Source organism: Acomys russatus, chromosome 17 (assembly GCF_903995435.1).
Source record: "Acomys russatus chromosome 17, mAcoRus1.1, whole genome shotgun sequence".
Classification (NCBI taxonomy): domain Eukaryota; kingdom Metazoa; phylum Chordata; class Mammalia; order Rodentia; family Muridae; genus Acomys; species Acomys russatus.
The window spans coordinates 41,237,573-41,261,765 of record NC_067153.1 but is presented as its reverse complement, the minus strand read 5'-3'; the positions used below and the strand labels follow the sequence as shown (position 1 = coordinate 41,261,765).

General features: G+C 52.5%; 1 protein-coding gene across 1 annotated transcript in view; it reads left to right on the top strand.

Moving 5' to 3' along the window:
* Window positions 1–24,193, top strand: part of Tmprss6 (transmembrane serine protease 6) — a 31,296-nt gene that overhangs the window by 6,609 nt on the left and 494 nt on the right. The window contains 16 exon segments of the mRNA XM_051159921.1: window positions 1,807–1,940; window positions 2,626–2,693; window positions 3,221–3,399; window positions 3,658–3,699; window positions 8,864–8,892; window positions 8,894–9,069; window positions 9,728–9,864; window positions 11,565–11,677; window positions 11,896–12,005; window positions 17,956–18,101; window positions 18,452–18,550; window positions 19,495–19,608; window positions 20,536–20,652; window positions 20,914–21,082; window positions 22,056–22,327; window positions 23,895–24,031. Of these exon segments, the coding sequence (XP_051015878.1) occupies window positions 1,807–1,940; window positions 2,626–2,693; window positions 3,221–3,399; window positions 3,658–3,699; window positions 8,864–8,892; window positions 8,894–9,069; window positions 9,728–9,864; window positions 11,565–11,677; window positions 11,896–12,005; window positions 17,956–18,101; window positions 18,452–18,550; window positions 19,495–19,608; window positions 20,536–20,652; window positions 20,914–21,082; window positions 22,056–22,327; window positions 23,895–24,031 (2,042 nt within the window).

The window sequence follows — 24,193 nt, the reverse complement described above, 5'->3', positions numbered from 1 at the left end:
GGAGGAACACTGCTTACCAGCTTGCTCCCCATGGCTTGACCAACATGCTTTCTTATTTGTCTTTTTTTTTTCTTTTTCTTTCTTTCTTTCTTTCTTTCTTTTTTTTTTTTTTTACATGCATTAGTATGAATGTGTCAGATACTTTGGTACTGGAGTTACAGACAGTTGTGAGCTGTCATGTGGGTGCTGAGAATTGAAACCAGGTCCTTTGAAAGAACAGACAGTGCTCTTATCCACTGAGCCATCTCTCTAGCCCCCAGCCTGCTTTCTTATATCATTCAGGACCACCAGTGCAGAGGTGGCACCTCCCACAGTAAGCTGGGCCCTCCCACAGCAAGAACATGTCCTATATGCTTGCCCAAAGGGCAATCTGGTGAGAACATTTTGTCAGTTGAGGTTTCCTCTTCCTACTGACGCTAGCTTGTGTCAAGTTGACTTAAAAGTAACCAGCACGGTCCCCATGTCCAAATGGGGACTGGCTCATGGTGACTCATAGCTCTTCTCAGAGCTGAGTGACACAGGCAGAGAGCAACCCTTCACCACCAAGCAGGAAGTCAGCGCCCCAGATAGTGCAGGCTGGAGGACGGTCTCATTAAGCTGCTAGATAATTTGTCCTCAGGGCTGACAAGGCAGGCACTCAACTGGCAGTCATTTTTCTAGCCCTTCCTCCTGTGCCCAATGGGGTTCTACCTGGGCCGAAGACCCAGGTTGGGGGACAAGAGCTCTAAAACTTACGAGAAAATGCCACCCCTTAAAAGGACTCAGGGTTCAAGAAGCCCCTTGAGGGAGCTGCTAGGATGATCCCTCCCACAGAGGCCGGCAGTGAGTGAGGCCATGGATGAGAAGCATGCCTCACCCATCTTAGAAGGAAAATGGGCGGCTCCAAGTGGGGCTGATGCCTGGGCAAGGAGCAACATGAATCTGGGAGGTGTTTCTGGCTTCCTGGCTGCTTTGTGGGGTCCAGTAGCTAAGCCCCTCACTCTTTCAGTCTCCCTACAGCTCCAGAGTAGCCCCGTGCCCTTCTGCTCCATGAAATAAAGCCTCGCAGAAAAGAGGCCTCAAGACATCAGACACCAGCCCTCCCACTACGAGAGCTCTGACAACAAGCCCTCTAGAGCTAGATTCCAATCCCTCCCACCTTACACAAGAGGACCCCCATTCATCCCTCATGCACCCCCAAGGACCCCTCTTACCCTCTTTTCTTACTGCAGCATTCCTAGAAGGTGTTATATAGCATGGAGACCTCCAGTGAACTGCTCTTATATACCCCCGTTGGGCCAGGCTGTGCTCCACTCGCAGCCCCAGCTCCCTTAGCTTCCATCATGGCCATTGTTGAATCTTGGGGCCAGGTGTCCCTTTTTGTATTGGGCCAGGAGCACGCAGTCTTCCTTGCCAGGACCATGCCCCCGCCTTCCACCTCAGCTCTCACTTCCTCTGCATCCTCTGCCAGGGAAGAATTTCACTTTTGTCTCCACCCATTTTTCTTTGGCATCCTTAGTGGTCAATGTCCTTCATCCATCGTGACTCCCAAATTTGCTTATGTGCTTGCAGGCATCCATTTGAGCCTTGCAGCTGCTTCCTATATCTAACCCCCGCCCCCATTTCCAAACTACCCAACACAGTGGATGCTTAGCATGCACTTTGGGGATCCCTGTTTAACTTGATGGATGGGAATACAGAAAAGTAGTGTGTACAGTGCTGTCTCAGAGACTTCAGGGATGTGCTGAAAGTTGGAGTGACAGGAGGTGCGAGAGACAAAGAGATTTCTGGACACGCACCCTTGGTAACCCATTCTTTTCTGATCAGGATACAAGGCAGAAGTGACTGTTAGCCAAGTGTACTCTGGCAGCCTCCGGGTGCTCAACCGTCATTACTCCCAGGACCTGGCCCGACGGGAGTCCATTTTTTTCCGCAGTGAAGCTGCCAAAGCCCAGAAGATGGTAGGGAGGCGGGGTGGGAGGGCAGGAGGGGCAAATGTGAGAGGGCAAAGGCAGATGTGGGGGAGTCTGGTAGGTTTGTCCATCACTTTGCTGGGAGTACTCACTGGGGTAGAATCTGTCCTGGGTACCATGGGAAGGGGCTGTTCTGAAGGTTATACACAGGCTCCAAGTGATTAGAAAGAGACCTTAATTTTGCCTCTTGCAGCAAAGAAGTTGGAACTGTGCAGCTGAGACTGCCTGGACCCTGTTCATCTCATGACCATTGCACTAGGGATAGTGGGCTGCTAGCCCCTTCCACAGTTAACCAGGACAGGACTGTTATTCAGGGGGCAGGTAGAAATGCCGGAGGCATCCCTCAGCCACAAGAGCTGAATATTATGCACCCCAGCATCTTGGCCTCCTAGGGGACACCCTCAGGGCTCTTTATACTGTGCCAGGTGTGCCTCCATTGCCCATAGACAGCAGGCCAGCTATACCTCCCAGAGTGGACTGGCTATACCAGAGCTTGGGGTCGGGGGGGGGGGGGGGGAGGGAGACAAGGTGTGAAGACTGTGCCTGGCTTAACCTTGTGTTTGTGGTGGTGGCAAGCACAGGTGTGATGACTTGATGGCCAGGAAGGGGACTTGGGAAGCCTACCCCGCTGCCACCCTGGAGGGTAACCAGTACCTTATCTCCCTTCTCACAGCTCAAAGAGCTGGTTGCCAGCACCCGCCTGGGTTTGCACTACAACTCCAGTTCCATCTATTCCTTTGGGTGAGTTGTGAAAGGCACAGATCTAAGGGCAGGAGGGTCTGGGCTCTGTAGGTGTCTGACACAATGCCGTAATCATACTCTTTCTCAAAACTCTAATATAAAGAAAGCAAAGAACACGGGGCAACTAAGCCAGGAAGCAGGAACTTACTCTCCTACCTGTGGCTCCCCTTTATTGAGCTTGGTCTTGTCATCTACAGACCGTGATGTGTTGTGATAGGGTTCACACCACACCATGACTGGGGAAGCCTGGTGTGTATGTGTGTGTGGTGGGGGTGTGTGTGTCCAGATTGAAGACATGCTTGAAAGCCCAGGACCCAGGACCCAGGACCCAGTTCAGGACTTGGCTTGCCTGATCATATCTGATTCTTCCAGTTCTGCCTATGACCTCCCATGACTCTGTCTCTCCTCTTATGGGTGAGAATGAAAAGAAAGCAGAGTAGGTTCCCAGTGGGTCAGAGTTTCAGCCGTTTCCTTTGAGTGGAGGACCAGGCAGGGACTTCAGGCCCCTCTCACTTCTGTCTGTATAGGGAGGGATCCCTCATGTGCTTCTTCTGGTTTGTCCTTGACATCCCCGAGTACCAGCGGCTGACACTGAGCCCGGAGATGGTGCGCGAGCTCCTGGTGGCTGAGCTGCTGTCCAACAGCTCGACCCTGGCTTCCTATAGGACCGAATATGAGGTGGACCCTGAAGGCCTGGTGATCTTGGGTCAGTACTGGGAAGGGAATGGTGACGATGGTTAGACCAGCAGGGATGGGGGAGGCTGCCCTGCCCTCAGGGGTGGGATGCTCAGGTGACCCCCTGTGACCCTGGAACCAAGACGACAGAGGGCGTGGGGCAGATGGTGGTGGTGGGCGGCTGACCTTGGATAAACCTGGCTCGCCTCCTCTTGCCTGTTTTTATTTTCAGTGTCCTATTTATTTGGCTTTGCCCTTGTTTATTTGTTTGTTCATTTCCTTTTGACAGAAGCCAGCGTGAACGACATAGTCGTACTGAATTCCACGCTGGGTACGCTGCTGTGTCCTTGCTTTGGCCCCTTTCCTTTTGAATCCTAGGTCTTCTGGTCTGGTCCACTGTTGGGGGGCAGGGGTGGGTGGGTGTCTCAGGCTTCTGCTCTTGGGGCAGGGAGCTCCGACCTAGAGACACTGGGGATGTCCCAGGGTGGGGGAGGGCCCGGGTAAGGATTCTGAGCAAGGCTAAAGGGTGGGGGACTCAAGTAGAAGTGTGTGTCTTGGATGTGAGTGTGAGTCAGGCGCTATGGAGGGGAAGGGCTGTAGGTGAGTCACCTGGAAACCTACCCTGCTGCCCACCATTCAACTCAATCTGCCCACCTACCCTTTTTCTTTCTGAAGGTAGAAACAGTCTTGTCAATCCATGCTTGGTCCCTGGGTAACTGAGGATTTAAACTGCTCTGTTGGAGGGGATGTTTCTGGCACATTCAAAAACTCTCTCTTTACCTTTCCCTCATCAGCTGGGCTGACCTGTCCTCCTCTCTCTGCCTGATACGACCACACTGCTAGAATAATTTCGCTTTCCTCCTGGAGGCCCCGCTGGCTTGCTGCTAAGGCCTGGGAAGCCGAGTGCAAGCTGGCTCACCCTGTTGTGCAAGGCTAGGAATACCATGCATGCTGTAGTCTATGGACTGGTGACTCCTGGGATTGTGCACGTGCTATCTGGGCTAATGTGCCCTGTGACTCTGACACAAATCCTAGAGCTCAGATTCCTCCTAAACAAGCTAGTTTCCACCCAGAGCTGAAGGAGGGGTGAGTGCCTCAACCCCTCTCAGAGGCACTCACACCTGTTCTGATTCCCTTTCTACCTGCCCTAGAGGGATGAAAGCGCTGACCTCAAAGCACAGTTTAAAATTTAAAGCCACAATTCTCATACAGAGATATGCTGAGCGGGGCCAAATATAACTGCCTTGATGACACAGGTCCTATTTTCATCTATCTATCTATCTATCTATCTATCTATCTATCTATCTATCTACCTATCTATCTTATGACCTATCTATCATCTATGTGCCTACCTTTATCTGTGTAGTCACTCTTTCTGTGTGTACCTGTCATCTGTGTGTATTTTCTCTCTGCACCTGTCATCTGTGGCAAGTCAATCTACAATGACATTGCAAACTTAGCCACAATCTGGCTGGTGTTAGACACAACCAGGAGGTGAGGCGCTGACCTTGGGGTGACTTTTCTAGTGAATCAAGATCTCTTAGTTAAAATGAAACCTCAAGAGCCTGTCTCACAATGAATCTGTGGCTTGGGGACAGGTGAGCGAGCTGCACCTGCAAGCCCACTCTGTATGTGCCAGCCGGCTCGGGGGCTCTATGAGATGGCAGTGATTCCCCCTCCCCCACCCAGAGACAAGGTTTTTCTGTGTAACATCTCTGGCTGTCCTGGACTCTCTTTGTAGATCAGGCTGGCCTTGAACTCACACTGATCTGCCTGCCTCTGCCTCCACTGAGTGCTGGGATTAAAGACGTGCGCCAGAAGTGATTTCACTTTTAAATGATGGGGAAATTACTTGTGCAAATGTGGTTTTTTTTTTTTTTTCCTTCTAGAAGCTCTCTCATAGCAGCCCCAATGTTGACTCTTATCTTGAAAAGCCTTTGACATTTCTTTCTTGCCCTTTCCTGTCCAAGCCACAGACTTCTTGACCCCACCAGTAGTTGCTGGGGACCTTGAAGAGCTCATTGCCATGAGCTGTAGGCATATTTACTGATTGGAACTGCAACATGGAAAAAACATTTATCGACCCACTGAATATCAAAACATTGAAAATTTTATATTTATTATGCATTCTTTGTTTTGTTTTTGTTTTGAGATAGGGTCTCTCTATAGAGTTCTGGCTGTCCTGAAACTTGCTCTGTAGGCCAGTTGCCCTTGAACTCACAGAGATCCACCTGCCTTTCCCTCCCGAGTGCTGTGATTAAAGGTGTGCACCATCATGCAGGCTTAAATTTTATTTTTTAGAAAATGAATCCCTGTGTAACCCAGGCTGGCCCCAAACTCTTAATCCTCCTGCCCTAGTCTTCTGAGTGATAGGATTTCAAGTGTGGGCCACCATACTGGACTTTATTTTAAAAATAACAAGCCCATTCATATCAAGAACATATTTTTATAAGAAGTGGCAGTTTTCCCTAAAACCAATTTGCCTTGAGGAAAGGCATTGTGACACCTGTCTGTCGATGTCTGTGATGGCTGCACTTTTGAGTGTCTGTATTTGGTTTTCTGTAACATCACAGGCCACAGAGCTCTGGCATGCTCTGCTGTGTTCTCCAGAAGGCCAAAGAGATAAGGGTCTTAGTGCTAATATGAAAAAAGAAACTGACCTTGACTCCTCAGGACTCAGGGGTGTCAATTGAGAACTCTGTGTGTGATCAGAATCTTGGTATAGTCCTCTCTTTGCTTTATTCCACCTTGGGTGGTTTTATTTTTTTCATCACAGAAGATGGCTTTTACATCACACAGCTGAGTGTGGTGGCATGGCACATGTGTTGACCCAGATCTCGGGAGGCCGAGGCAGAATCACAGAACCCTGAGATTAGCCTGGGCTGCTTAGTTAGACCCTGTCAACACAAAAATAACAGCCCAAATAAACCACCACCCTCATCTTATGTGCTTTATGGGGATCCTTTGAAAGGTCATGGTCAGCAAGGTGTCAGTGTCAGCTTGGTCACCTTGAGTGCCCCAAGATAGGCGGTGCTGAGCCTCAGCAGCCCCTGCTAGCCACAGCCAGCCTCCTGTATCAGTCTTGCAGCACTCCTCCGTGCACTGTCCACATGCAGGCTGTGGTCTATGCCAGGTGTGCTCTCATATAAAGCCTTGCATACCTGGTGGTGGAGTTGTGTTTTTGCTAGTGTGGGTGCCCAGAACTCCTGCTTCCCAGGACACAGAGGTCAAAAGACAGGGGCGCATTCAAACCCTCTCTTTTTGAAGTACTGGGATCAAACCCAGTGAGCATGAATGCCAACCAGGAGACTCCACAGAACCACACCCAACCTGCTGGAACCCTTGGAGTAGACCGAGACCCCCCCATGCCAGGCCCCTGCTTGCTTGCACTGTGGCCACTGTGCACTGGGTGAGACTGATCTCTCTCTCTCTCTCTCTCTCTCTCTCTCTCTCTCTCTCTCTCTCTCTCTCTCTCTCTCTCTCACACACACACACACACACACACACACACACACACACACGAGCTCTGATCCCCATAGAGAGACAGACACACACAGAGTTTCACAGGCTGGGTGCCAATGCCAGAACAGGGACAGGCTGTGAGGGAAAGAATGGTTCTGTGCAAGGGACAGAGGTGGACAGGGCTGCAAGGCAGAGGAAGGAGCCAGGTGAGGGAGTTCAGGGACAAAGGACAGAGGAGCTCTTGATTCAGCATCGAAAGCCTTCCTAGGGGCCCTGCGTCAGGTGTGCATTGGGCCTCAGGTGCAGGCTGGGTGTCAGGCCCAAAGCTGGGATCTTGAGGGAAAAGCACCTTAGCCAGGGGGAGACATGGCCCTTCAGGCCATGAATAAAGCCTAGGAAAGGCCAAGTCCAGATATGCTTATGGAAATGCCTCCAGCCAGCAGTGGGGCAAGACTCTCAGCCCTGTTTCTGGTTAACACTAGACAGGGGGACACACCCCTGCCTAGTTACTTTCCAAAAATATATACCATTATTGTTGTTGCTGTTGCTGTTGCTGTTACTATTGCCAGTGTAAGGCATGGGCTTGCAGCAAGGCTTAACCCCTATGAGAAGCCAGTCTCTATTCCCCAGGTAAATGCCTGGGCAGCCTCTGTATCTGGGAGGTCTGTGTCCCAGTGGAGTCTGGCTGGCCAGGGCAGGAGAGGGAACTGAATGACAGGTGGTAGCCTCAGCCCTTCCTGGCTCTGAGCACCAAACAGAAGAGAGGACATGGATTATTTTTATATATGCCAGAAAGCAGAGTGGCCAAGCTATTGGCCAGGGTCACACACTTGAGGCATGCTGGTGCCAGGATGGTAGTGGGTACCTCCCGGGTCTCGAGTTCAGTCCTAGATTCCCTGAGCCTGCTGGCAGAGTGCCTGATCTCCATGTTTCATGAAGCTTAGGGCAGGCTTAGTGGTTTATTCCGGAAGGCACAGCTTTGCTAGCTCTGGCATGGCATCCAAGCTCATGGATTAAATGAGCTTTCAGCAAATTAAATTTTATAACTGCATTTAATTTACTGTCCTTAATAAGGAAACTAAGTGTATTAAATTAAGTTGAATTTAATGGGGGAGGATATCCTGGGGTGTGGGGTCTGGTGAGATGCAGGAGGAGGTGTGAAGTGAAGGTGGCTGTGAGGTTGGCTGGGGCTGAGGCTCCAATGGGAACGACTGTGGGGTGACAGGCCACAGAGCTTTCTCCTCAACCTTTCTCCCTCTCCTCACAGCCACAAGAACAGCCATTGCTTTTCCTTAGTGCCTATGGCATTTCTGGCTCCATGTTGAGTACCCTGGTGTGTACTGGCCTCAGCCTGTGGCAACACTGTTCGCGTGTGCCCCTGGCCTCACTGTACAGAAGGGAAAGCCAGCCATGGTGTGGAAAGTACCCAGAGAGATGCTATGGGCAGGGAACGGGGGGGTGGGTGGTGGGTGTGAGGTGCTATACCTGGGGCCTAGCAGCTTCCCTGCATGTTGGGCATTGGCCATTTAACTCTCCTGGGAGGATGAGGCAGTGGTCTTTCAGCCTGCTCAGTGTCACTCCAGGGGGATCTATGCTAGACCGTATAGCCTAGCACTGCCTCACCTTCTATGGCTCCCGTGCTGGTCCTATTATTTCCGGGTCTGCCTCCTTGTCCTACCTTGTTCTCTTGTAATGCCTGCTCTATGATCAGATTCTACAATGCTCCCTTCAGGCCTGTGACCCTCCTTCTATCCATGCACCCTGGCCTGGGTCCAAGATCTTCCACTTCCGTGCTAGCTGTGCCTGGCATTCCTCCTGGCACTCAGGCCTTAGTCAGTTTGTTGAGTGAATAAATGAATTAATGAACGAATGAGTGCATTAGTCAGGGGCTGGGCAGGGAAGTTAGGTGGGTGCCCAAGCCTGCCCCAGCCCCAGGCCCTGTCCTCTCTGCCCTCTACCATGGCTGAGGAAAGCCTTGTGGCCACTCCCTGTCTCTCTTTCTGGCTAAGGGCTCTGTCCCTCTCCACCTCCAGGTTGTTACCGTTACAGCTATGTGAAGCCAGGGCCAGGTCCTCCGATTGAGGGGACCCGACCAGCAGGCCACTAGTTGTCTGTGGCACCTGCAGGGCCCTGAGGACCTCATGCTCAAAGTGCAGCTCGAGTGGACCCGGGTTGACTGCAGGGACAGGGTGGCAATGTACGACGCAGCTGGGCCACTGGAGAAGAGACTTATTACCTCGTGAGTCCCCGGAGGCCTGAGGGAGACCCAGGGTTAAAGGTCACGCTCTACATACTAACCAGGTGCTGCAGGCTCAGGCTCATGTAGCTGCTGTGGAGGGCAGTCAAAGAGGAGGCAACAGGGTTGTGTAGCAAGCAGCGGTCCCCAATCCTCTCTCAGAGCCTCAGTTTTTCCATCTGGACCTAACTAACCAGTTATTTGGGGGGGGGGTGGTCCCTAAGGTCTGCTCTGGGAGGCCACGTGGCTTGTTAGGACATTCTAGAATCTGGCCCACAGTCTGGTATTTCAACCACCACTCTGCTGTATCCTAGCTGTGTGCCTTATGTCAAGGAGTTTACTCTTTTGAACCTCGGTTTTTCTCATCTATAAAATGGGTGTCTACTCTTGCTCACCGTCTGGTGACATAGAAAATAGCCAAGAAATGTGGCCGTTGTGGTCCTCATCCTATACTGGGTAGCTGAGGGCCTCTAGGGCCCTGGGCATCTCCTCCAGGATGGGCAGAGGGGTGCTGGCCCTGCAAAGTTCTGCAAGAAGTGGGGTAGGCAGGGTTGAGTTGTGCCATTGTTTGCTGAGAACTTACTTTGTGCCAGAGGACAAAGCGGTGTCATCTCTGCATCTCCTGGGTCATGCCATCTTGTACTCTTCTCTGCTCCATCAGGGTCTACGGGTGCAGTCGCCAGGAACCTGTCATGGAGGTGCTGTCGTCAGGCTCTGTCATGGCTGTGGTGTGGAAGAAGGGTCTGCATAGCTACTATGACCCCTTCCTGCTCTCAGTGAGGTCTGTGGCCTTTCAAGGTGAGGGTCTCCAAGGACGGAGGGGAACATGGGCAGGAGCCCTGGTCTCTGGTGGCATGTGCTATGTCGTCTCTGCCCTATCGGTGATGGAATGGGTCTGGAGTCATCCACTGTGCAGTAGTTTCTGCCCCACCTACCCCCTCCTCTCCTCTCTTACCTCTCTCCCCTTTTCTCCTTCACATCCCTCCCTGGACCAACCCAGCTTTTAGCAAGTTTAAAATTGTAGGGACTGGGCAGTCATGGCGCACGCCTTTAATCCCAGCACTTGGGAGGCAGTGGTAGGTGGATCTCTGTGAGTTCAAGGCTAGCCTGGTCTACAAAGTGAGTCCAGGACAGTCAAGGCTACACAGAGAAACCCTGTCTCGAAAAAAAGAAAGAAAGAAAGAAAAAATAAAAATTTGGGCTGGAGAGATGGCTCAGAGGTTAAGAGCACTGGCTGCTCTCCCAAAGGTCCTGAGTTCAATTCCCAGCAACCACATGGTGGCATAGCCATCTATAATGTGATCTGATGCCCTCTTCTGTTGTGCAGGAGTATATGCAGGTAGAACACTGTATACATAATAAATAAATGTTCAAAAAAAAAATTGTAGGGACGTGGTCCTGGCAGGCCCCAGCAAAGGCGGCCTGGCAGGAAACCTTCAGAAGACCTCCCTTGGCTCTTTTCTAGCCTTACCCACACTCTTTCTGCCTCCCACTTCCTGTCCTACTTCCCCCCCCCACCCCCTCTGGCTGTCCTCTGGGTTGTCAGAACTAAACTTGAGGACCCTGCCTAAGCTAGGGTTAGGGGTCTCGTTAGGGACTCTTGCTGCGTTTCCCTGCCTGTGTGATTGTTCCTTCTTAGTCTCCTGGATCATCCCCGGCCTTTCCCCCAGTGGCCCATATCTCCAGCTGGCCCTGCAGGGTGTGACAGCTGGCCTTCTCTTGGGTTCTCCGGCACCATAGTCTACAGGAAAAACCAAGGAAGGAATTGGGGCTCTGGGCTCTAAGAAGAGGTGACTTGGGAACCCAAGGTCACTACATTGCCGCTTCCAATCCCTGAGTCTTTCCTGAGTAACTCGGCCAAGCCTCTCTTCTCTCACTAAAACTCATCAGTCAGTTAGTGTGTGGTGTGTGTGCGTGTGCGTGTGTGTGTGGTTTATGTGTATGGTGTGTGTATTGTATGTGTGTAGCAAAAATTTTGGTTTCTTAAAAAAAACAACAGGTATGTTGGGAACATGTTTTTGTTTAATCCCAGGTGTGGGACATGGGGTTGCTTCAGATTGTCTACAGCAGCTGACTATGATTTGCCTCATGCTCTAGCAGGGGCATGATTTTGCCAGCTGAGGATAGTTTATGTTTGGAATTCTGGGGACTCTTCAGATAATACATAAATGCTCGAGCCCGAGAGAAGGGCCCCTGCTGCTGCTGGTGGTGGTTGCTGTTTGCTCCTGCTGCCGGTTGCTGTTTGCTGGACTGCTGGTTGGAGATCAAACCCACCCCAAGGAACTCAATGCCCCTAATCAGCAGGAAGTAGTCTAATGATATTGACAGCCCCTTTCCCCTCTAACCTTGTACTGGGTGGTTGGAAGGGATAGGGATGGTGTCGGGAGGTAGGAAAAAGAACTCAACAAAGTAGCCAAAAGTCCGGTTACAGTGGGGTGCAGTGAGGCAAAGTGGGGGAGGGCCAAAGGACCTAACCTGATAGCGTTTCTTGGATTCAGACTGCCAGGTGAACCTGACACTGGAGGGCCGGCTGGACCCACAGGGCTTCCTCCGCACACCCTACTACCCCAGTTACTACTCACCCAGTACCCACTGCTCCTGGCATCTCACTGTGAGTTCTACCCCACCTGCAGCCTGTCCTCTGCCCAGAGCAATTCATAGGGCTTCAGCACCTGGGAGGGAAGGGGGCAACATCCTGCACCGCCAACAGGCTCATAGGCTAAGTACAATGCGGGAGGGTGGGGACTGTCGCTTGCTTCTCTGAGGAGGTAGGTACCCCAGCTTGACAGTACCTTATGTGACACATGCTTACCTGTCCTCCCTTCCCAGGTACCCTCTCTAGACTATGGCTTGGCACTCTGGTTTGATGCCTATGCACTGAGGAGGCAGAAGTACAACCTACTATGTACTCAAGGCCAGTGGATGATCCAGAACAGGAGGTAGCTCCCCTGCCCCCCAATCCCTCACAGGGACCCCAAGCCCTCCTACCCCAGCCTAGGAGGTAGTAGAGGCTGAAGCTGGCAAAGTCTGCTGTGACTATTCCCACTGTCCTGACCACTCCCACTCCAGCCCCCCTCCATTCTCCAGATGCCCCGTCCCCCACAGTAGGCCTGAGATGCACATCTCATCATCCTGTCCATCCCAGGTGGGTAACAGTGGAGCTGCCTTGGCTTCTGTAACCATATATCCGGCACCTTACGATGACCTCACCAATTGTGGGGTAGGGTGTAGGACACACCATCATGACTCTACCAACTGTAGGGATGGGACAGAGGTTCCCCAACATGGTTCCACCAACAGTGGGGACAAGGCCCAGGGCCCTTGAGAGCACATGGAGGTACTGCTCACATTTATCTCACTCCCCTACAGCTAGAGGATGTTGGTGCTGTTGGCTTCCATAGGGCAGCAGTTCTCAGGGTTGCCCTGTGCACGTGTGTTCCCTGCAGTGGCCACTTGGCCTCCTTGCAAGAAAGTTACTAGCTAAGCATATCCTTTTATGAGTTCGCAGGGGATAGAGGGAGCTGTAAAGTGAGACATATGGGAGGTTGGGGAGCTGGCCAGGAAGATATGGATGGACAGTCCCCTTGGGCCAGCCACTGAGGACACTGCTAGGCCCCATTTACCCATTGGTTGATCTTATTCTAGATAGAGGATGGCAGGGAGTGACAATGCTTACTTTTTCCAATTCATCAGGGACAGTGACAAAGTGGGGGTGTGGTAGGGGTGGGGTTAAAATGACCACAGTGTGATATGGGCCCATGCTGTTGGGGTGACAGGCCCACTCACTTGTGTGACATATGCCTGTGATATCTAGGGAACAGAAGGTATCTGCATGGAGAAGGGTGCTGTCATAGATTCCCTTTTCCTTCAGAGAGCTCCTTTGGCCACCTGCCTGCACTGAGAGTAGCTGGTCTCTTGTTTTCACATCAGAGCCCAGGTAACCCTGAAAATGGCCTGTGACTGGGTTCTGTGAATGAAGGTGCCGTGTTTTCAGCCATGACCCCTCCCTGAGTGAAGCCACTATCTCTGAGAGGCCAGAGGGAGTGGGAATAGCCTTGGGTCTGGCACCTTCTTGCAGCCTGTGCCCATGGCTATCCCATTAGTTTAGGCTGGCCCTGTACCAAGTGCTGTGAGCACCTGAGCTCAGTGTCCAGCATAAACACCAGCTTCCCTGGGGAAACCCAGATGGGGCACAGTAAGGCCCCTCCCAATAGTCACAAACTCTGGTTTCTTTGCTTCCTTCTTGGACAAGACTTAACCTCTCCCAGCCTCAGGAACTCATCTCAGTATACTGAGGCTTGGATGGGCTCTGAGGATGACGTGCTCACCTAGTATATAGCCTAGCAATTTCTGGGCTCCACCCCAGTCATAAGAAAGAAAGAAAGAAACAAAAAAGTGCATGGGCCTGCAAGATGGCTCAGCGGGTAAAGGCACTTGCTGCCAAGTCAGAGGACCTGAGTTCAATCCCTGGAACCAACATGGTGGAAGGAGAAACCTGACTCCCAAAAGTCATTCTTGGATCTCCACAGACCTGCTGTGGCAAACTGAAGTGCCTTTCTACCACAGAAAGAAACGAACAAAACAAAGAGCATGAAAGAGACCAGGCCCTTCCCTTCTGCTTAAGACTAAAACATGGTGGTGGGTGGAGAGTGCACCAACCGCAATTGCTGACTGGCTCTCACTCGGTGCCAGGCAGCCATGGAAACGGAGTATGTGCTTCCCACAGTCTAGCAAGGAAGTCATATTCAAATCATGTCCCCACTTGTTTCTGTGGCTATAACAAAATCCCCAAGGCAGGGTAGTTTATAAAGAATAGGGGGTTGCTTAGCTCATGGTCACGAAGGCTGGAAGTCTAAGAGCACGGCATCAGACTCTGGCTTTCTGCTGGGTCACAACATGGCAGAAGGTGTCAGGTGATGATGCTGAGCCAAACTGGCTTGCATGACAGGGCCAGTTGAGACCACCTTGAATGCTCCTATTCCTTTATCCGATAAGTCTTGGGTAGATTAATGCCTTTGCCAACTGCAGCCCCTGACTCAATCACTTCCTGAAAGTGTCCTTCCTCCAAACGCTGTTAGCATAATACTTTGGAGCTGTGACTTGCCGGAAGCCTCATGGCGGTGGGGACCTGAGGCACAGGGACTGAGTCATTTGCTAGAAGCCCCTGTAGCTTGTGACATCATCACTGAGCTCGGGGGAGCCCCGGGGCATGACTGCCCAGCTGTGTCTGTCCACGTAGGCATTCAAGAATGCTTACTTAGGTGGTTTCCCCTCAAAGGCTCCAAGCAGCCTGAGTAGCTGTCATTTCTTGGTAGAACTAATCCCAGCCAGGACACCTGCCTGTGGCTCTCACCTGTTCCTCCGAGAGCAGCTGGTTAATTCTGCCTCATCACAGCCCTTCATTTGGGATTCAGGGTCCCGCAGTGGGGAACCATTTCCTTGTCCCATGCAATACCTAATGAAAGGCAAGGTATGATGGGAAGGAGCGACACAACAGAAGTCTGGGGCCCTGTCTCTGGTTACTGTGGGCTGATAAAGATACATCACGGCTGGGAAATTCTCTGAAGAGCGTGTCTTGGAAAATTTGCTGGGGTTTGAGAGATGGAGGAGGGAGGGGAGAGAGAGAGAGAGAGACAAGGTCCTTTGGTCCAGCCATTGAGGGGTACAGGGGAGAGGTACCAGTCTAGTGACAAGGGGGCCCCTCCACTGGTTGGGCATCCTTAGCCCCTATGCCGCCCTCCTTCTTTTCTCTCTGGTTCTTCCTGCTGTCCTTATGGCCCAGCAGGGTCCTCTTGCCCTCCAGTGGCCTGCAAATAGTTGAGACTCTTGTCTTTGTAAGATCTGACTGCTGGCTGCTGGGTTTCCCAGAACCTCCTCACTGGGCGCTACCACAGCGTTAGCTTCCCCCGTTCCAGGAACCTGCCCTCATTTCCTCTCCTGTGACATCACTCTCCTGTGTCTGGCCTGACTCTTTCCCTTAGCTTCCAGCCCTGAGATAAGGCAGAAAGACAGGTTCCAGAGGCCCATGGCAGCCCTCTGTGGCTTGGCCTTGCTCTAGGTGGTCCCTCTGTTTCCCCAAGGCCCTGTGGCCAGTGCCACCTGCAGCCACCTTGTGTCAGGTGCCACTTTCCCCAGGTCCTCTCTGAAATGTCTGCAAAGAGGTGAGGGGCAGCGGATGGTTCTCACCTAACTACAGTGCTGCCACGGCACATACTGAGGCCCTGAAGTTTGCTGAGGTCTGGAGGCCTGCCTCCAAGGTCACACAGCTTATCAGGTGGCAACGTTAAGATAAACTCAGCTCTACAGGACTAGGCGAATGCTCTGGCACTGTCCCTTCCTCAGTGCTGTCTTTTCTGCCCTCCTCCCTTCACCTTGTCCTTAGGAAAAGGCATGTAGGATGTGAGGCCTGGCCCTTCCCCACTCCTTCTCTCCCACCGTGCTTCTGCCCATCCACCCAGCATCTCTTCAACTCCTCTGTGGGGAGCTGCTGATGTGCCAGGTTGACAGTTACTCACTTAGCATCTGGATGAGGCCTGAGGGAAAGATTCTCTCCAAACTCACTGGAGCAAGGCAGGCCACAGGGTGCCCCAGTACCTTCTGACTCCAGCATTTAGCTTCTGAGGTGAGAGGGTCTGGTGGAGAGGAGGAGTGGAAGTCCAGAAGCTCAGAGGACCACACAGGGCCCACACGAGTGAATCTTAAATTTGCTCCAGGATGCTCCCGGCTGCCCTGTCTGCTTCCTGGGGCCCTTCCTAGGGTAGCAGCTCATGATAACTGTAAGTTATCATAACTATAACATGAGTGTATATATATATATACATATATATATGTATATATATATATAATTCTCAATGAAACAATCAGGTTTCCCTTATCTTGAAAAGGGCTGTGCTTGCCCCAGGGTGCCCCCTGGTGGTGCTTGTCTCTATCAACGGCGGCTGGGCTCTGACGCCTCTCTCTCTACTTTGCTACCCACAGACCAGCACCCTTGCTGACACAGGTTAAATGCCCATGTCAGGAGTTAAACCTGAGAAGCTCATAAATGTGTGTTTCATCAGTTCCTCTCAGTTACTTGCGGTAATCTGTGACCGGAAAAATACTTAAATGGAAAATTCCAGAAGTGAATCTGTTTCATTAGCTACTTGGTCTCTTTTAGAGCCTGATTTACAAAGAGACTTAACACTGACATATATGTATAGGCAGAGCACAGTACAGGTAGTCTGTGGCACTGCTTGGGATTGCTGGTGTCCAGAAGGGTGTCTGGGAATGTCTCAGGGGAAGCTACCATGATTTCTTTTAAATGCATGCTTTAATGTAAATAATATATTTTTTAAAATCACTTTTTCCACCCGGTGTGGTGTCGCATGCCTTTAGACCCAGCACTTGGGAGGCAGAGTCAGGTGGATCTCTGTGAGTTCAAGGCCAGCCTGGTCTACAAGGTGTGTCCAGGACAGCAGGGCTGTTACACAGAGAAACCCTGTCTTGAAACAAACAAACAAACAAACAAACAAACAAGCAAGCAAACAAACATCACTTTTCCCATAGCCCTGTCCACTTCCTGGGGCCATCCTCTGAGGATAACAATCCAGGATTCTATCTTTTTATCCACAAGAACCTGTGTTTCCTTAGCCTGTAAAAAAGAGGCAGGAGGAGTGGGGATAAAGGCCAGGCTTGCTCTGCACACCCCCTGGTGGCGATCCTTTCTATGACAGGTAGCTAGGCTGTGAGGATAAGGGGCTCTTAAAAACAACTCCTTTTCAGGACTCCTTAATTTGCCTTGAAACAATGGATTACCCCAACATCTAGTGACACAATTATCAACCATTCAAATAGTTTGCAGATTCTTTTTTGTTGTTTGTTTTTGTTTTGTTTTTCGAGACAGGGTTTCTCTGTGTTAGCCCTGGCTGTCCTGGACTCACTTTGTAGACCAGGCTGGCCTCAAAGGCACAGCGATCCACCAGCCTCTGCCTCCTGAGTGCTGGGATTAATGGCGTGCCCCACCATACCCAGCTCACTTGTAGATTCTTTATTAACTGGCTTAATAGTCCAGGCCTGGCACCCTCACACACCCCCATCTGCCATCACTTATGGGGTACCAGCCACCTATCTGGAAAATTCTGCTTTGTTGCTGTGAGAGAGGGAGGGAGGGAGGATCAAATGGCATTAAAGTGTCACTATAAAGGTGACTTTTAGGCTTCAAGGGGTCTCTCTCTCTGAACTGCACTTGAAGCCAGAGTCTTGCTAGAATCCTGACGGTGAGCATCAGGGGTTTGGGGTAGGGCTAGGTCTCCAGGGCTTCCCCTGCAGTGAACTAAGTTGGAGGGGCCTGCACAGCTTTTCAGTCGTCTCTGTCCATGGGCTGAGTGTGCCTGCCTGGTTGGTCGCCGGCCAGCTATCTGTAGACAAGAAAGCCATGCTCCTGTGCTTGGTGTGGGATGAGGGACAGCAATCTACAGGCGGTTGACAGGCTGAGGTCCCCTGCCTCTGCAGACACATGGAAGCTTTTTTGTAGATGCAAAGTTGGCAGAAATGATCTCCGCCCCCCCCCCCTTATGGAACAAGGAGGGAAAGTAAGACTCAAAGCAGGTTCTTGCCTTGCCAGAATCTCAGAGCCCATGGGTGACTGGGGCTAGAATCTGTACTGATTTTACCCCCCAGGCAATGGGGAGCCACTGCAGGCTTTTGAGCAGAGGGAAGACATAAACAAGCTCCGTTCTAGAAGGTGACTGAGCAGCCACCCATAGGAGAAATCAAGATAGCGGGAGGGGGGGGGGCGGTGCCATCGCTTCCGGTTGCCTGTTCTTTAACCCCGTTGGTGTCTATGGACTGAGGCTGTTAGTTTCCTTGGCTGGGAAACCCTGCATCTGAGCCATCTCTGGTCACTCCTAGGCTGTGTGGCTTCCGCACCCTGCAGCCATACGCTGAGAGGATCCCCATGGTGGCCTCCGCCGGTGTCACCATCAACTTCACCTCCCAGATTTCTCTGACAGGCCCAGGTGTGCAAGTGTACTACAGCTTGTACAACCAGTCAGACCGTGAGTACAGCATGTGTGTGTGTGTGTGTGCACTCATCCTATCCCTTTGCTGTCCCTACATGTACACAGACATTTTATAGGGCTAGGCCACAGTGAGGGTGCTGTGCATGTGTGCATGTATGTGTGCACGTGAGTGTGTGCACACATGTGAGTAGTGCGCTGGGCAGGTGGCTACATGTATCCCTGTGTGTGTGTTGACTGGATGTGGTTTTGCACAGGCCATGGACACAAGCACTGGAGCAGGTATGTGGGCACCTGATCATGTGTATGTAAGGATACAGGTGCATACATTTCATGCCATGTATCCTAACGGTGCCCTTCTGCTTCCACGGCCTCCTGTGGGTCCCCAGCCTGCCCTGGAGAGTTCCTCTGCTCTGTGAATGGACTGTGTGTCCCTGCCTGTGATGGGATCAAGGACTGCCCCAATGGCCTGGATGAGAGAAACTGTGGTGAGCAGCCAGCCATCTTCCCTCCTCTCTCCCTGCACTGATTTAAGACTACTCCCCCTTGCCCTGTATGGTCCCTTATGAGCACCCAGGAACCCAGGGCTCTTGCACTGTGTCAGAACGACAAGATGGAGTCAGCATGGAAAAGTGGCTTCCCTAGAGCCAACCTCCCTCCCCCACTACCACCTGAGGCAGTGGCTGGGACAAGCTGTGACCCTCAGCTGAGATTTCTCTCTCCATCATAGGCAAATATATCAGTTATCTGTCCTGGCCAGTCTTCTGAAAGATAACCAAGAGAGGAGGGCAGAACCAGGCAGGGATGGCTGTTGGGCTGAGACTGTCTGTGACTGGGATCCAGGGTAGGAATCTCTCTCCTTGAATAGAGTGGGCCCTCATCCCTCTAGCCTGAGGCAGGTGGTCCCCAGACTAGGGCTCTCAGGAACAATTCTGAGCAAATGCCAGCTTCCAGCCCCTAGAACCACCATCCAGGCATCAGAGGATCAAGGCTTCTGGGTAGTGATGCTCTGCACCTGCCTTGTTGATTCTCAATCTGAGAGTAGAGAACAAGGGAGAGATGTTTCATATTTGGCCCTGGATGTCTGGGGACCTTGGACACATCACTCATGTCTGTTCCCACCAATGAAATGGGGCTTTTCCAGGATTGCTTTGTTCAGAAGTGAGAAGGGGCTGGGCGTGGTGGTGCACGTCTTTAATTCCAGCACATGGGAAGCAGAGGCAGGCCTGTGTGTTTGAGGCCAGCCTAGTCTACAAAATGAGTCTAGGACAGCCAAGGCTACACAGAGAAACCCTGTCTCAAAAAACCAAAAACAAACAAATCAAAACAAAACCAAAAAACAGAAGTGAGAAGGGTCTGTGATGGTGAACACTTGATACAGGGAGCATCTGCTGCCACTGTAAAGCCCCAACCTGGTCCTCTGTGCCCACAGTCTGCAGAGCCACATTCCAGTGCCAAGAGGACAGCACGTGTATCTCACTGCCTAGGGTCTGTGACCGGCAGCCTGACTGTCTCAATGGCAGCGACGAAGAGCAGTGCCAAGAAGGTAGGCGGTCCTTGCCCAGGGTCTCCAGGCAAATCAAATGGGGTCAAGCAACACCTACTGCTATAAAAGTCTCTCTGTCCAAATGCCATCAAACCCACTGTGCCTATGCCAACATGTTCAGCTGTCTGCTTGGAAGTCTGTCTGTCTATCCATCACCCACCCACCCACTCACTCATTATCCACCCTTCCTGTCTACTGTTTCACACAATCACTGTTCCTCCATCGATCTACTGACCTAGCAGCCATCTCTCTGTATTGTTCCCTCCCATCGAGTCATCCACCCACTGGTCCAGCTGACAAACCAACCAACACTGGTAGGCTACCCAGTGATGAGTCAGGTGCAGTGAGCGGGTAGAAATAAGACAACAGGGATGTGGTACCTGCCCTCAAGGTAATAAGAGGAGGCGATGGGTGGCCAAAAGCCTTTGGGACACCATGTACAGTGGTGTGGGAAGGCAGGGAGCACGGGAGACTTTAGTATGCTTTTTGCTGGGCCATTCAGAGAGCTGGGTTTAAACAGACTGGAGGGAAGGAAGCAAGGAGAGCATGCGCAGTACGGGTGGAATGTCCATTCCAGTAAAGAGCAGAGTGGGGGCTTTGACTGCCGGGGGGAAGGTGGCCTTGCTCTTGGGTCTCTAGCCTGATAAGGAGAGGCCTTCACCCTCAGGAGCCTGATGGGAGTTTGAAGTCAGCAGTTCTATCTAGTCTGAGAGGGAACACAGCCTCACTGTCAATGGGCCTGGCTAAATGTGGGGTGGGAGGAGACCCTAGAGGAGGTTTGGGGAACCCTTTGGATGACTGAAAACCCTGTCTTTAGTCCCCCGCCCCCACCTCTTCTGGTGCCATTTTTCCGGGTCTCACTTTGGAAGGCTCCCTCGGGGTTCAGAGACCCACCTTTGGTGGCCTGCCCGGTCCCCTCCATCCCAGGAGTGCCCTGTGGGACATTCACCTTCCAGTGTGAGGACCGGAGCTGTGTGAAGAAGCCCAACCCAGAGTGTGACGGGCAGTTGGACTGCAGGGATGGTTCAGATGAGCAACACTGCGGTGAGCCTGCCAGCCGTGGCTGTGCAAGAGCACCAGGCTTTGGGGGGGGGGGGCAGGCGGGCCCTCATGGGGAGGCAGGAGGGGGCATGCCACGGTATGAATGTTCTGTGCTTGTCAGTCTTTATAGCCTTTTCCTGGCCTATCTCTCCTTTTCCCTGTCTCTCTCCACTACTTTCCTTTGTTTTCTGTCTCCATTTCTCACTAGCCTTTCTTCCCCTCTTCCTTCTTCTCTGTCCACCCTTGGCCCTCTCCCACCCCCAGACTGTGGCCTCCAGGGCCCCGCCAGCCGCATTGTAGGCGGGGCCATGTCCTCGGAGGGTGAATGGCCATGGCAGGCCAGCCTCCAGATTCGGGGCCGACACATCTGTGGAGGGGCTCTCATCGCTGACCGCTGGGTCATAACAGCCGCCCACTGCTTCCAGGAGGACAGGTGAGGGGACAACACAGGGCCTGGAGGTGGGCACAGGGAAGGCCACAGTGAGGTACAGTGTGTGCAGCCTGTACTCAGACAAAGGAAAGGGTAGAGAAGAGCCCCAGGCTGGCTGCCGGGACACGCAAACATGCTATGTGTCACTCGGCTGGTTGTTCAACCATTCTGTGTCCTCCTCTTGCTTTATGTTTAACTATCCTTCACTCCTTCCATGAATCCAACAACTGTGTGCCTCCTGCATGCCAGGCGCTATGCTGGACGTCAGGGAGAGAGAGGACGAGACAACTGCCCAAGCTGCCCAGACACCATAACCTTTAACAAAATCGGAACACTGATGGGGTGCGAAGTGGCCTAGGGAAGCTCTCAGGGGACATCTCACTGGCACCCCAAACCTCTTTTCCTGGAGAGATGAAACCCCCACTTCCAGTCCTAACCAGATCTGAGCTCCAAACCCCTCAGACTCCTCCCATGGAAGCCGGCTCTCCTGCGACCTCTATTGGCTTTTCTGGGGACCTGTTTGTCTTCCCTAGGCACACGGTGCACTTAGCTCTCTGACAATTTCTTCACTAAGCCCCCTCACCCCGACCCACCCACCTTGCTGAGTCTGCAAAATGGACTACAAACAGGGAAACACTGCTGCAGGCCTAGCACTGGGCTCTTCTTCCATGTCTCATTGGAGTCTCCTTCGAATATGGAAGTAGAGAATGTGCCCATTTCATAGATGACAGGGCTGAGGCCTGGAAAAGGCCATGCTTAGCTAGGGAGAGACAAGGCTTGCGGGAGTGGGGGGTGGGGGTGGGGGGTGGAGGCCAGGCATGTGCTCAGTCAGCACTGTACATCAGGCAAGGACTTGAGAGAAGGAAAGACTGTAGAGGGAGACAGGATCTCCTACCCCACTGGGAAGGCTGGCTATTGCCCCACCCCAGGAAATTAAGCAGCTCAGCTGTGACGCCTCCTCCTGCCTCCCACCCAGCATGGCCTCCCCGAGGCTGTGGACTGTGTACCTGGGCAAGATGCGGCAGAACTCACGCTGGCCGGGCGAGGTGTCCTTCAAGGTGAACCGCCTGTTCCTGCACCCATATCATGAGGAGGACAGCCATGACTACGACGTGGCCCTGCTGCAGCTGGACCACCCTGTGGTGTACTCGGCCACTGTGCGCCCCATCTGCCTGCCTGCGAGCTCTCACTTCTTCGAGCCAGGCCAGCACTGCTGGATCACAGGCTGGGGAGCCCTGCGCGAGGGTGGTGAGCAGGGGCAGGTGGCAGGATCTGGGACACCAGGGGGCAGTCTTGGAGGAGGGTTGTCAGGGTGGCCAGGCCCTCCGGCTTCACAGAACTAGACTTGAGAAAAGTCTGTAACACGGCCTGTGGGTCCTACCACCCACCTGGCTCTCCTTTGCCTTGTATGGCACTGAAAATCTTAAGCAGGGGGCATGCGTATGGGCTCAATGATGGGCAGAGATGCCGAAGTTTGGCTGTATAAACCTTGCGGGGAAGTGGGGGGGGGGGTGGAGGGGTCAGGTGTAGCTCTACATTACTGTAGCCTGCATTGATGGGAAGATGTCATATAAGCTACTCGGCTTAGGGGTGGGAACTATGGCCCCATTTTGTTGGTGAGAAAACTAACGCTGAGTCCCTTAGTTACTGAAACCCACCCAGTCAAGATAGCTGCACAGGGATGTGGATTGCGGGCTGACCTCCTTCTGGGGCCCAGTGTTTCTGCTACTGCAGCTTCTTGCTGGCCTTAATTGATAGGAGTTGCCCTCTCCAGAGGCTTCTTTTCAGTTCTGCAAAGGTAGGCGTGGCTGGCTTACCTGTAGTCTTGACTGCGACTTTGGCACGTGGTGACTGACCACCCTGAAGTAGGGGGCAGGTGTGTTGTGGCGCTGGGGATTGAGGAAGGGACTCTTGAGTGCGGAGACAAATGCTCCGCCACCTGGCCACCCCCTGATCTCGACAGAGATACCCTAAAGATGGGGACTCTGAGCCTCAGAAAGGTGACATGGCCAGAATGGCAGTGGCAAAGCAAGGGTTGCTCGCATGTCCACTCGCTCAGCAACACACACACATGTGAGCACCTACAATGTGTCAAGCACTGAGGCCTACAAGGGGGATGAAGATGAAGACATTCTCAGGGCAGGAAGACAATGGTATGAGATACCACAGACAGGAACAGGAAACAGCTTGTAGAAGACACCTGTCCAGCATGGCGGCAGGAAGAATCTACATCGAGGCTGGAATGGCAGGGAACCAAGTGTCTGTGGTGAAGGCATAGGCGTCACATAGAAAGATCTGAGAATGTGACCAGCAGCCAACTGGAGGGGGGCCAGGACAAGTGTGGCTAGGGGAAGGCCTCGGAGGACAGGTGAACCTTGAGGGCCACCATGGGGAATCTTGAGTGAGGAGTCCTCTCCACCTACACCTCAGAACCAAAGAGGCTTCAAAACCCCAATGTCTAGCCCAGCACTAGACTGGTGGATACAATCTCACAAGAGCTGGGACAAGAGTTGAGCTGAACAGCAGGGGCCATTAAGGAGTTAAAAGTACAGGGAAGGGCTGTACTCTTTGATGGCATCCCCCAGTAGACACAACAGAACTGGGGGAGTCTGCCTGAGCCTGAAAGCCCTTGAGAGGAATGAGGAAAGAGAATGCTCTAACAGGCTTTCCAGGCATGAAGGGGTGGGGGTGGGGGGGGTCTGCTGTCACAAGTGATGCAGAGGAGTCACAAGTGACAGGGCAAGTAGGAAGGGCCCCTGAGAGGTCTGGATGACCACACTGGGGAGCAGGTTCCCACTCAGTTTTGCTTGTGCAGGTCCTGGTAGCAGTACTCTGCAGAAAGTGGATGTACAGCTGGTCCCTCAGGACCTGTGCAATGAGGCCTATCGCTACCAGGTGACCCCGCGCATGCTCTGTGCTGGCTACCGCAAGGGCAAGAAGGATGCCTGCCAGGTAACTACCTCTGGGGTGTGGGATGAAGAAAAGACGACTGCTCCCACTTTGCAGATGGGGAGTCTGAGGCCTTCAGATGCTGAGGCGCCTGCTTATGGCTGCAGAGGCTCACAGCAGACCCTTGGCGCGGAAGGTCTTTGGCTCTGCTTCTTGCTATCCTGA